Raw genomic sequence first — 12801 nt, 5'->3', positions numbered from 1 at the left:
AATTCTCTCTAAGCTTCCTGTCCATTAACAGTTACCTGATGGTGCTCCTTCAGATGGAGACCAAAATAAGAGCTAAAAGAAGACTGACTTTGCATTAAGTAAACGTAAGAATAATTGTAAATGAATGAACAAACTTAAACTTTTAGGTTATAAAATGTCATTTTTTAACCGTTTTTCTGGGTTAAAAATGTTTTTTATGGGTTTTTTAAAAAATTATTCAGTAGTTAAATGAATATTAACCGAAATATAATACACGATATTTTTATATGTCAATATTCTTATGTCCCAGTGTGTCTGTAATGGCATTAAGCCAAATGTATGCACGAAAACAAAACAAAAGGTGTTGTTATTTTCAAGTATGCTGCTGATATGTATGGGATTTTACAATAATTGTGACGCAGTGCGCAAAAAGTCAGATGCAGCGGTTAGTCAATCAAGAACAAGTGGTTTCTCTTCTTAACCTCACTGCGGCTGAAAAATATGGTTTATTGAACAACTTCTGATGCATAAACAATGATAAAAATAATAAACAAACACGATATTTCGCCCTAAATCCTTGTCCAGCAAGCCTCTCGGCTATGAGGGGAAAGCCCCCCGCTCAGCGCAGCCATACGCCTGGGGGTGCGACCTGTCCAGTCAGCTGGAGAAATTTGCCCCCTCACTGATGCTGCCGACCTTTATCCATCTTTAGCCTGTGGCGATAAGACTGTGTGGATTGGGATCGATCCACCGTTTCTTGTAAACCTGGTGGACTTCTTATTACAAGTTTAGTCATTTATGAGAGTGTTAGAAGTGAGAATTTATCTATTTGCATCATTACTAAACTGCAACAATTCAAAGAACAGACACAGTTTGACAGCTTAAATAAAATATGCTTGTTAATATAGAAGTTTTGAAATTATAGGAAAGTTTTAGGTGTATAAAAGATGTTTAGAATTTCACATCATCCCATTCCTTGAATTAACTTAGTTCAATGGCCAATAATAATAATAGTAATAAGAAGAAAACATAATTGCTGCTAACAAACTGAGAAGAAGACGGACATAATAATTATTCAATTCAACTTTATTTATATAGCACCGAATCACAACAGTTGCCTCGAAGCACTTTATATTATAAAATAAGGACCATACAATATAACACTGAAAACCACAACAGTCAGGTCAGCATTTGGCGACAGTGGGAAGAAAAAACTCCCCTTTTAAGAGGAAGAAACCTCCAGCAGAACCAGGCTCAGGGAGGGGCAGACATCTGCCACAACCATCGGGGGTGAGGGGAGGGAGACAGGATGCCAGAGGGTAGTAATGAGTAATGGTTAAATGCAGAGTGGTGTATAAACACATGGTGAGGAAGAAGAAACACTAAGTGCATCGTGGGAAGCCAGCAGCGTAGCCCGATTGCAGTGTGACTAAGGAAGGATTCAGGGTCCTTTTTTATTGAAAAGGAAAGTTTTAAACCTAATCTTAAAAAGGTTGTTTGTCTCCTGAATCCAAACTGGAAGCTGAAATAAAGAAAATCTACAACACACCAGCATAATATGAGAAACAAAAAGTACAAGATGAGGTGTGATTTTAATATGCAAATCAAATTTATTTGCATCTGATGCTGTGGCTCTTTTTTGTATAATATATTTGAATGTATCTGGGAAGGTTATCAGTCATCCAGGTCATGGTAGTCTAAAGAGCTTGGAAAGAAAAGCGTCTGGACTTCTTTAGGTTGCTTGAAGACGTTTCACCTCTCATTCGAGAAGCTTCTTCAGCTCTAGGGTCAAATGGTGGAGAGTCCCAGATTTAAGCCCTATGGGAGTGTCCCCAAAAGGGGGTCATGAACCCCCCTGTTCAGGAAATCTCAGGAAATCACATGATAGGGTGAGGCTAGGTTTCACAATGAGCTCACCCGAAACCTTGGCTGATTGTGACCTACACCCATTTTCACACCTTGGCTCGTGTGATTAGGTAGAGGATCAAAATGGGGTTCATGACCCCCTTGGGGGGACACTCCCCTAGGACTTAAATCTGGGACATTCCACCATTTGACCCTAGAACTGAAGAAGCTTCTCAGATGAGAGGTGAAACGTCTTCAACTTAAAGAAGTCCAGACGCTTTTCTTTCCAAGCTCCTTGGAATATATTTGAATGGTTTAGAGTGTACCCAGCCTCTTGGACTATGATGCTCTCCAGCTTCCCTGTGACCCTGAATTAGAAAAGAGGTTAAGAGGATGGCTGGACTGATGGACGGACAGTGGCAGCTTTGATATATGCTGTTTCTCATTCATTTAAACCTTCCACAACAAAGATTTAAACATTTTCTTCTTGTTAATTTAATCACACAACTTCATAAATTAACAGTGTGATGTGTCAGTATTATCCCAAAATGATTCCACTTAATAAGCGATAATACAGCGTTACTGCACGGGCTTAATTAAAAGCATATATTTTAATCGTAAAGGCTAATTTGAATTTTCATTATCAAAGTCAAATTCCTCGAAGTGAATTTTCCCTTCATGAGAATTTAAAAGGAACTCTTTAAAGAGAGTCCCGACATTTAAACACCAACACGAATCCATCCATTGTGCTGGAAGTGATGGATAATTCCTGCCTGGTTCCCTCATTGCTCCTGCATGAACACACAGCCGTGCGCCCCCGTGAACTTTATATAAAATACATGATGAATGCCGGCTGGATGAAAGACAATGTGTTTCAGGTGTCAGCTACAAAGGCAAACATGATAAATGTCATTGACTGTGCTATCATTGCAGTGGAGCAGTTACAGTAGTAGGTGCATCCGTAGTGGTGTGTCTGTGTGTGAACATCACTATTCACGCCAGCCAAATAAATGTCAATGTAAAAAGAGAATTAAAGATTTTCATTTCCCAGAGGCGGCGCTCTAATAAACTTGATCTCTCATTTTGTTTGCAATTTGTCCTCCTGTCAGGATTTGATCATTTGCCAGCCTCTGCATGTCATGTTAAACCATTTTATAGTGATTAAGGATGGGAGAATGCCTTCCCCCGTGGTATAATTCTCCAAAAAAGAGATGTCAATTTGTTATTGTTCTTTTTTTTTTTCCCCCCCTGCCCTTCATTTGGAGCCTTTCATCACACCACCGCTTCAAACATGCCTTTTAAGAGCTGGGAGCAGGGCAAAATGGCCCTTTATTTAGCTGCCACTGACACTGCGGAACTACACTGGGCTTTTGCTTATACACCCATTATAGCAGTAATTAAGATCATTGTGCCCTGAACCTTAAACAGTGAGGAGATCTAATAAATGATCATTCAGCAGGGGTTGCTGCTCTAATCGCTGATAAGGACTTGATAAAGCCTGACTCGGCTCCTCTGCTCTCGAGGGGGCAAGGCAGGCAGATTTCAAAAAAACTCCTCTATACATGGTAATTGCATCAGATGGAGAAACAAGTGAATATTGACTACACACTCACACACACCTCCAAATAACATAGTTTTTTGCAGTAGTTTGTTAAAGGAGTGCCCCAAATGAAACATCGCAGCATTATTTGAAGCCCTACCTGAGCATGTATCAGTAGTTGGTTTTAAAGAAGAGGATATTTATGTTGCTTACTTCATAATAGGCAAAATCAATTAACCGCCTGCGCTGTAAGAAAGACCTCCTCTCTTTTTCCTTGGCGTCTCACATTAAAGTGTTTTCTTTCATGACTCCCCGAAAGGATATTGGTTGGCGATGATCTTTTGCCTGCGGTTACAGTAATTACAGGCATATGTCCTTCTTTTCTTTTTTTTCTCTTCTTCTTCTTCCTTAACTCAGTTGTGAACAAAGATGCTGGTTATGATGGGGAAACAGATTGAATGTCAACTTGCTTCTAACCTGTCACATTTGCCAAGAAAGCGGTAATGTTGTTTTCCTCTCTAGGCTCAGATTTTTTTTGGCTGAAACGCAACAGGAATCATTCCAGAAGAAGAAATAGTATTCTCAGGGAAGTTTCTCGCATAAAGATGTTTCACTCTGTCGAGCACTTTAACTCATGAATTTTAGCTGAATATTCATGTGTAATTCCCAGTCGCTGGGTACCTCAGGATTTAAAATGATGTATTAATTGTTTTACTTGTGTAGATGATAAAGTGCTACAGAATCAAAGTTAATTTTAATGACCTGCCAGCTATTTGATCCACTTGTCAAAGCAACATTATTGAGGTTTGGAACTTCACCAAGTATAGCATGTAATAATCTCAGAGTCAAAAAAGAAAGAAAGAAAAGAAAAAGCTCCATATGCTCATTTTCATCTTATACGGAGGTCGTCTTATTTGCACGTATAGTCACTTATTTTAAAGGAAAACCTTTTTCAGTCACTGTTGTGCAGTGAATTGTCATTGTTAGAAAGAATAGCCGATAATAAAGGACTTAATTGATACTCATTTCAAAGAGACGCCTGTTGAAAGAATTTCTTAAGTTTAATCACCACCATTCAAGAGTTGTAATGAGGGAATTATGAAGAGTGAATTAACAAAAGCACACAATTATAGCTTACTGGAAGGAAGTATTTGAATTCCTTTGAGTTTTTTTTTCTTCATTTTTTTTCTCCTCTCTGGTGCAGGTTACCTGTCAAAGCACAGCCATACTACAACTCCCACGTATTCACCACCAATCTGCTGCTTCACTCATTTTTGTCAGACTCAATTCTAGGAACGGGAATATGGTAGTGTTTAAAAATAAGTACAGCTGAGTTATGCTGATTGGAAATAATGTTGCCGATCTCATTACTGTGAAATGAGTTCAGATGTTCGACAAGCCAGAAACAACAGAGTATTTTGGCAGGATCTTTTCTTTTTTTATTATTTATTGTGATTTTCATGGCTGATTTTTGCCAGTGAGGTCTTTGCTGCAGACGGCTGGAGAATTCTTGGAGTGTAGCTCGAGGTAATATGTCAGTCAGATTCGATAATTTGCATCGCTGAGGTTATATGAACTCTGGCCTAGCAGGAGTATAAAAACTTTGGCCATGAATAAAGGCGCTAAATGTAGGATGTCTTGTGTACTTTGTGTCTAGAAATTCTTGGATCTGGAAATGGCATTGAAAGCACTGTGCTGCCAACACTGAGCTGATCAGTCACAATGTTTTATGATCATTACTTTTAATCATTACAAATGCATCATATTTAAAAAGACCGAAAGATAGCACAGAAAGTTACAGTATTTTGTTGAGCAATCCCTACAAGGATCAGAGATTATTGTTTTTGAGGTTTGGGCAAAAATTAAGCCCGGACAAACCCCCAAATATGTTCCAGTTCCTAAATAAGTGGAATATTACATGCTACCAGTTTGCTTTTGGTTGTAGAACTTTTCATAATAATTACTTACTAACATAAATAAGACTTGATATTTCTTGGAAAAAATAGGAAGAGGGCCTTAATCCAAACATATTCGCTTCTAACCTAATATTACTGATAATAGTAATGTAACTAATTAAAACTAGACTGTTTATAACTGCAAACTTTCAGCTTATGCCTGATAATAAACAAAACTGCTAAAAGTAACTGAGGAGACAGACTGGTGCTGATGTAAGAGAGAAGCCATGCTCCTCCTCCTCCACCTCCAGGTGAGCCTCTGCAGCCAATCAGCACCAGGAGGAACCACAAAGAGAGAGCGTGAGATGAAAAAGATGACAGAAAAACAATATATGGATAGTAAAACAAATGTTTTTTATATCTTTTTTACAAGATTTACATTGATGCGTTTCAGAAACTAAACAGTTAGTTGAAAGGAATTAAAGTAAACAAAAGTAAAATGTGAAATGAGTAGAGGGACTGAACACAAGTGAACTTAACATAGGACAAAGACATGAAGGGAGACACTGAGGATGAAACTAATGAAATACAAGCTGGAACTAAGCTAAAAATTCAAGACTAAATAGCAAAATATAAGATAAATCAAAGTAATAAGAGAACTAAGAATTAAACAGAATGCTTAAAACCCTGAGTCAAGACCCAGGACGAAGGGTGATGTCACTGAATGATGATTCTGTTGCTTTGCCAGAGCAGGCATCAGCCAAACAAATAACATTTATTAACTCCTCTAGTGCCAATGTTAGTGGATGAAATTGCTTAAAGCACAAATACAGACATAGCAGCTCAAAATGTAGAAGAATGTGATCATTGCAGTGATTAATCAGCCTGCTGTATATGAACAAAGTTACTGAGAGGCAGCTAGCTTGGCTAGCTCGCTCCAGTAAAGCGTGATCAGCCAAGTATCAGGAACACCCACCTTCCAGCATTTGCCCTCAATTATATTACAAACATGGGCACAAATAGCCGAGCAGTTATTCCTGTTCGACTTCTTTGAAGTCCACTGCCTGGGGCAGATGCATAGTTGGTGGATTGTAATGTAAATCTGCAGCAGACGAGGCTGCATGGTCACAAATAACAGACAGGCATGTGGACATCTGCGCTGACCTTCACTCTTGCTCCTGATGACGAAGTTTATGTCATTGGGACCTGAGCAGACTCAGAAAGCATAATCCCAACTTTGCAAGATGTTTGTGGACAGCCTTCTGAGGCTGCATTTGACTGTTTCATCTTGCAAACCGCAGATGTTTGGAAAATTGGATTTTGGTCAGATGAGGGTGTTATTTACATTCAGGGCTGATGACTCTTGATTGATATTGATTATGATTTTGTGGCGTGACTGGGGGGAATTTTTCCAGGGCTTCCTGTAGCCAGCAGATATCTAGTCCAAAGCGGTCCAAATTTCCTGTTCCACCTGCCAATCAGCGTTTACGAATGATCCAATGAAAAACTAAATCTTTGCAACTGCATTTCAGTGAATCATCTGCTCACTTGCATGCAACAAAAGACTAAAGACAACTGGAAACCCTGCCTACAGATATTTACTTATTTTTATGCAGATATGTATTTAACTAGTTACATGATGGATAAAATGGATATTGAGACAAACAAGGAGCCAGTAAGACACAGGGAATGAAAAAGACCCATCTAACAGCAGTAGGTCTAATAGATCCGAGCCCTTTTTAATGAATTCTGTCACCTTTGGGTGGTGTTATCACAGAGATGAACGCCACTTCTTCTGAGACGTTACCTTGTTTTTGATCTGTTTTCCTAATGAGACCTGACTCCTCCTTCTGCTGCTTCACCATTTAACTACCGTAGACATATTTACACCCACATATTCCCCGTTAAGAGGCATTTTTTGTCGTCTAATGAACACCAGTATCATGCAGAACAAGTGCAGCGGCTTCAAATTTTAACGCACCCGAATCTATATCCGCAAAGTGCATCCCTTAAAGGCGACCACATCTAACGACTTCAGATTCTTAAGCGTAGAGTAGATGACAAACTGTAATTTATTATTAGCACATTTACGTGCAGTTAATCATTTCAAGAGGGAGGAGGATGCTCGAGCTTCATCTGTGGCTTTAATTAAGCAAAGTCGTTACGCTAGTAATTAGCTGATCCTGAAAGGATTGTTGTATTATTTTAATTTATTATCAAAGTGACAATCGGCTGGTTCCCTTTACAAAGAGATTGTGCTGTTAGGAAAACACAATAACTCTTAATCTGATGCATCTTCAGCTCCTGACCTGTGACACGCTCCCAATCTGCTCTTGAAAGATGTCATTTTCAAGCACAACCTGACCACGTGTGTCTTTCAGCTAGCGTAGTGCAGTAACTTTCTTTACATCAGGTGTTGAGCATATGCTCAGCTCCAGTTTGTGTATCATTTGCCCTTTTGGGTGAGAAAAGAAAGTTATCCAAAAATATTATAATGTGCAAAGTCTCATCTGCAGTGCAGATATTCCATAAGCTCTTGTTGGATTAGCAGGGAGCCTCATTAAACAAGTTTTTTTTGTAGTTTTTTTTTCTCATGTTCTCCTTAAACTCCCAACCTCTTTTTCTCAATAAGAGGTCTGTCAGACTCCTCTTGTTCCTTTTATCCACATGTCAGTCTTTTGTCTCCTGCACCTTTTTGAAGGTTCACGTCGGCACCAGAGCCCTTGGATTGTTTGAAGATTGTGTGTGTGGTTTAGATTGTTCTGACATAAGTTGCTGATTTAATGTCACTCTACACCTCGAGACTTTGTCATCTGGTAGAATTTTGTTTCTTTTTTTTTTCTCCTTCCTCTCCTTTAAACTGGAAGTCTCTTTGAAGTGCATATGCTACTGATAATTGAAGCAATATAATTCACTGAAGATAATAAAGAGAGCCTCATTTAATGGATTCTGTTCTGAACTAAAATGAGTCACAGCCACAACTGCTCTGATTGTTTTTAATTTATTAGAGCGCTGGAGGATCTGCTGCTCTTGGATGAGGGATGTTGCAAATTTGTCCATTAATCTAACATCATATTTACCTTGTCATCCATGCTAAGATAATACTTAATTATTTAATTTTAACTTTAATTTTAATTTTTAAAAATTTAATTTTAAAATGACATAATGAAAAGCATTTTACAAGATACTGTTATAGTTCATTTTCTATTTAAAGCACAAGGCAAAGAAGCACAATATACGAGACCTACAAGCAATAAAATGGATTACACCTGTGATAATATGGTAATTAATATAACACCTAATGTTTGTGTTTTTGTACAGTAAGAGTTAGAAACTTTTTTAACAGTTGTCATTTGGCAGAATGGAGACAAAACACAATAAGTAAATTGTAATTGAGAATTATTTTAGCCATAATATCCACAAGGTAAACGTTTCATGCAGATTTAGTATCCCCTCTGGGATATGACCAAAATCTCATATGTCGATAATGATATATATCACAAAGTAAATTCTGTTTATTAAAGTTTATATGATGTCCACATTCTAAGGTTGTTACTTTACTGCATATAAGCAAATGATTACATAAAATATTGCTATGTAAAATACAAAACCCAAACATTGCATTTTCAAGTTTAAACAGTTTAACTCTGGGATTTATTTTGAGCACCTGTCAGTCCGTAAACTCTCGCCATACTGCATCACACGGTTCTCGCGTAAGCAATGGGAGAGATTTGTGCTGTTTGAGCCCCTTGTGGAGGACGGTGTGTGGCATAATTTACACAGGACAGCTTTCTGGGTCATGCAAGAGCAAATGACATCCGTGCTACAGCGTTAGCAACTCCTTTCATGCTGGTATTCATGTTCCCACCTGCATCCGGGTGTTGTAAGATTGCAAAATTGCATTAAAATGACGGAAAATACTGCTGCAAGGCCAAAAAAATAAACGACAGAGGTTTTGATTTCATCACCAGATATATGTTATCACACTGCACAACCCTAAAGACAACACTGTGCTGTGTTATTTGTCACTAATTGAAACATGCTGAGCAGCAGCAGAGACATTAAAATCACATTACATAAAATATTGAAATCACTCTGGCACAATAAAGCCTCAATAAGGCGCACTTGCAGGTACATGAAGAGAGACTTGTAGCAGCAGGTAGCAACAGGTGACAGCAGACAGCAAAGAACAGAGCACGCAGACTGAGGACAATTATTTTCCTGTACACAAATACGTATCACAGCAGGTATGAAAACCGAACCATTACAACGCGTGTAAATGACTCTGTTATTGTTAGTTTCTCCAGAATAATGAGACGGGTCCCGGCCCGGTCCTTGATGATTTTGTTAAATGGTGTGATGAGTCTCGTCTTCAATTAAACTCATCCAAGACAAAAGACGTGATCGTTGATTTCAGAAAACGCACTCATGCACACGAGGTCAAGTCCATTAAGGGTCAGACGGGGTAATGTGTTCAGTCTTATAAATATCTTGGAACAATTATTGATTCAAAACCGAACTTTGAGGAAACCAGTGAAGCCGTGTGCATAAAAATTGGCACCAGCGTCCTGTTTGATGAAACTCCATCACTGATTTGATCTTATCTTGCCTTTTTTTAATCTTTGTCTTTGGTGTCATGGGTTGGAAACTCACTTAAATTGTTAAATGGTCTAAAAGGCCAATTGGTGAGTCACAGCTGAGCCCAGCTTCCCCGTCCACTAAACATTTACAGCGACTGGCTGGTTTGATTTTACTTGAGGACTCGCATCCATTGCAAAGAGCTTTAGTTTCTTCCTGGTCCCACAGTGGAGAACAACAAGGTTTAAAAAGCAGTTTTGTTCCAGCACTCACATAGACTGTGACGTCTCCGTTATTTATTTCTTCGGCATGTTGTATTACGCTCACCTGCTGTCTGTGTTTTTGAAAGTGTTTATCTGAGGCTGAATGAGTCATTCACTGCAGACAAAATCTACCAGTGGTTGTAAATAATGTAACCTGAACCCGACAGCACTGAGCGCTGTTTCCGTCTTGGCTTGTTGTTTGGCTTTTTAGATATTTGGTCACAGATCAACCAAAGTTACTCTAATCATCCAAAACGAACGGCAACGTGTTCATCCAGGCTCGACCAGAAGCCACATTTATTATTCATGTTTCCTGTTTGCCGTTCCTGTTTTCAGATTTACTCCTTGGGTAGTTCATGGATTTTAAAAAGTGTTAGCAAATATTCACCTTGCGATATTCACCTTTGTTGGCAACGATGATTCAGAGTGAAGATTTACTAGTCCCGCGAAAGCAAAACTGATTAACTGCACATAATCTTTAGCTGTGTACTTAATAATTAGAGCAAAAACCTCCGTGCAGAAGTGCTAAAATAAAATGGCCAATTATTTTTTATTTTAAGAAAGCACTACAGTGTGCAATGACCCCATGAAGTGAGAGAAATAATAGGCTACAACTTGAGACACAAAGAGAGGAATAACGCTGACGTTGAACTTTAATTACCGAGTCTTCTTGTGTCCCCTCTGCAGGTGATAGGGTGACCATGTTCCCTGTTTTGGACATAGACCAGAATGATATTGTGGACACTAACGGAGCCGGAGATGCCTTTGTTGGAGGTATGGCATTATTAAGTGCATATCTTCATATCTGTGTACAATCCAATTAACCTTTGGTACTGGCCAACTATGCAATGTAGTAAAATCTCCAGATTATATGAGTGTGACTTTTACCCTCCTGTTTTTTTTTCCACTCTGATCATAGCGCCATATAAAACAGCCATCATTTAGGTCCCGTTGAGGAAGAAGCAGTCCCTTTTTCTAGAAGCAATTAGTACTTTGCTCGTTTTAACCCTAACTGCTCCCCAAACTATTCTCGGAAGTGATGGATGGCTACAGGTTGACCTCTGCTCTTCTGTCTACCCAGGATTCCTCTCGGCGTTGGTCCAAGAGCACGCGTTGGAGGAGTGCATCCGGGCCGGACACTACGCGGCCAATGTCATCATCAGGCGGGTCGGATGCACCTTCCCAGAGAAGCCAGATTATCACTGATGCACCCGAAAACGCTGCACACGTGTCTTTTCCACAGAAATACTTGTATTTGTATGTTTCGGGATTTTACGTATACTTATTTTCTATTCACAGTGACAGACTGCATGGGACTAATTACCTCAGCTTGACTATTTTATCAAGCTGTTAAAAAAAAGGAAAAATAGCAGCTCTGATGTTTTAATATAAGTCAAATACTGGAATAATATGTGTATGTTTAAAGGCTTATTCCACTAAAATCTGTCTATTGGGTGTGAAAAAGTGAATACCTGCAAGCCTGAGAAGGCGGTGGGAAAGTGTCAAATGTGTAAGCACATCTCAAGAAACAAATCAACATAATCTACTAACATTCTCCAACATTGATCCATATTTTTTCCCCACTACAGAGCAAACACTATGTCCCAGTAGCTCCTCCTCGTAGCTGGGGGTTTTGTATTTTAGTGATTTATAGGAAACTTGTTAAAGGCAAATAATAAGCTGATCGGTAGCAGAGAAGTGCATTAGCCTGAAAGAGTGGTTTGAAAGGTTTCTCCAGGTTCGTGTGACTTCTTCATGGACCCTGAATCACAGCCAAAAAAATAAAGATATATTTACAGAAACTAAAAAAGCCATTCCTGCCACAGAAGCCACTTCTCAGTTTTACTATTTATCCTAATATTTATTACTTTTCAAACAATAACTGCTTTGCCTGTAAATCGCTAATTACGCTTATTTAACTGGAGCTTGTGCATTCTGAAGATAGTGACACTGAAGTGGTGTAATTAGCAGTGAAAACTATGAGTGCAAAGCTGTAAGGTACTAAGTTTTCAGCGTAATCTGTTTGGGGGCGGGGGGATGCTGTAAAATAGGAACTATACCACATTTCCACTTCAGAGTATTCCTTTAATATTTAGCTGCCATGCTGCAGCAATCAGGGATTGGGTACTGACAATCTTAATAGATCTTAATGAGATAAAAGTGAAACATGTTTTTTTGGTACTATTGAAATAAATCAACTGATCCCACCATGAGACTCCTGGAGAATTTTGACATCTAAGAGCTGTTTAACCCAGAGGTGATGTTTATTTTAGGAGCTACAAAAAAGAAAGAGGATATGAAAACAATGTTATAACCCACAGAGTTTGTGAATTTCCTCATTATTTAATCAGCCAGAGGCACACACTCTCATGCTAATCACTTTTGGATGGCTCAGCACCCTCCATTACGGGCCTGGTGTCCTGGCTCTGCTCAGCTGCCCCTCCACCCTACCCCTCATCATGCTTATTGGGTCCTAACTGGACTCTTGTGGTCTGGAGCTGCACTGCAGGGCTGCAGGAGATCATTTTTCTCAGTTTAAGGGATTAGCGGTCGCTCTTCGCTGGAGTCATTAGAGGGACCTGAAAATTAGGCTGATCCTTCGTACCCAGCTGTGCTGTCGCTGGGGGTTGGAGAAGAGGATCAGAGGGAGGCCCTTTCCAACCACCACCACCCCCTCCCTGCCTCCCTCCTCCTGTCCTAT

General features: G+C 39.3%; 1 protein-coding gene across 2 annotated transcripts in view; it reads left to right on the top strand.

Moving 5' to 3' along the window:
• The window catches only part of LOC100702520 (adenosine kinase), a 133824-nt gene extending 121516 nt beyond the window's left edge, over window positions 1-12308 (top strand). Inside the window, exons 10-11 of one of the 2 annotated variants that reach the window (XM_005471337.4) lie at window positions 10788-10874; window positions 11182-12308. In XM_005471337.4, the coding sequence (XP_005471394.1) occupies window positions 10788-10874; window positions 11182-11306 (212 nt within the window). In that variant the 3' untranslated portion in view covers window positions 11307-12308. The remainder of the gene's footprint in view (window positions 1-10787; window positions 10875-11181) is intronic. The other variant, XM_003441823.5, reaches the window with a different exon arrangement.
• The last annotated feature ends 493 nt before the right edge of the window (window positions 12309-12801 follow it).

The sequence above is a fragment of the Oreochromis niloticus genome, linkage group LG8 (assembly GCF_001858045.2).
Source record: "Oreochromis niloticus isolate F11D_XX linkage group LG8, O_niloticus_UMD_NMBU, whole genome shotgun sequence".
Classification (NCBI taxonomy): Eukaryota; Metazoa; Chordata; class Actinopteri; order Cichliformes; family Cichlidae; genus Oreochromis; species Oreochromis niloticus.
Note: the sequence above shows the minus strand (reverse complement) of the source record. Positions and strands in the feature narration are given on the sequence as shown.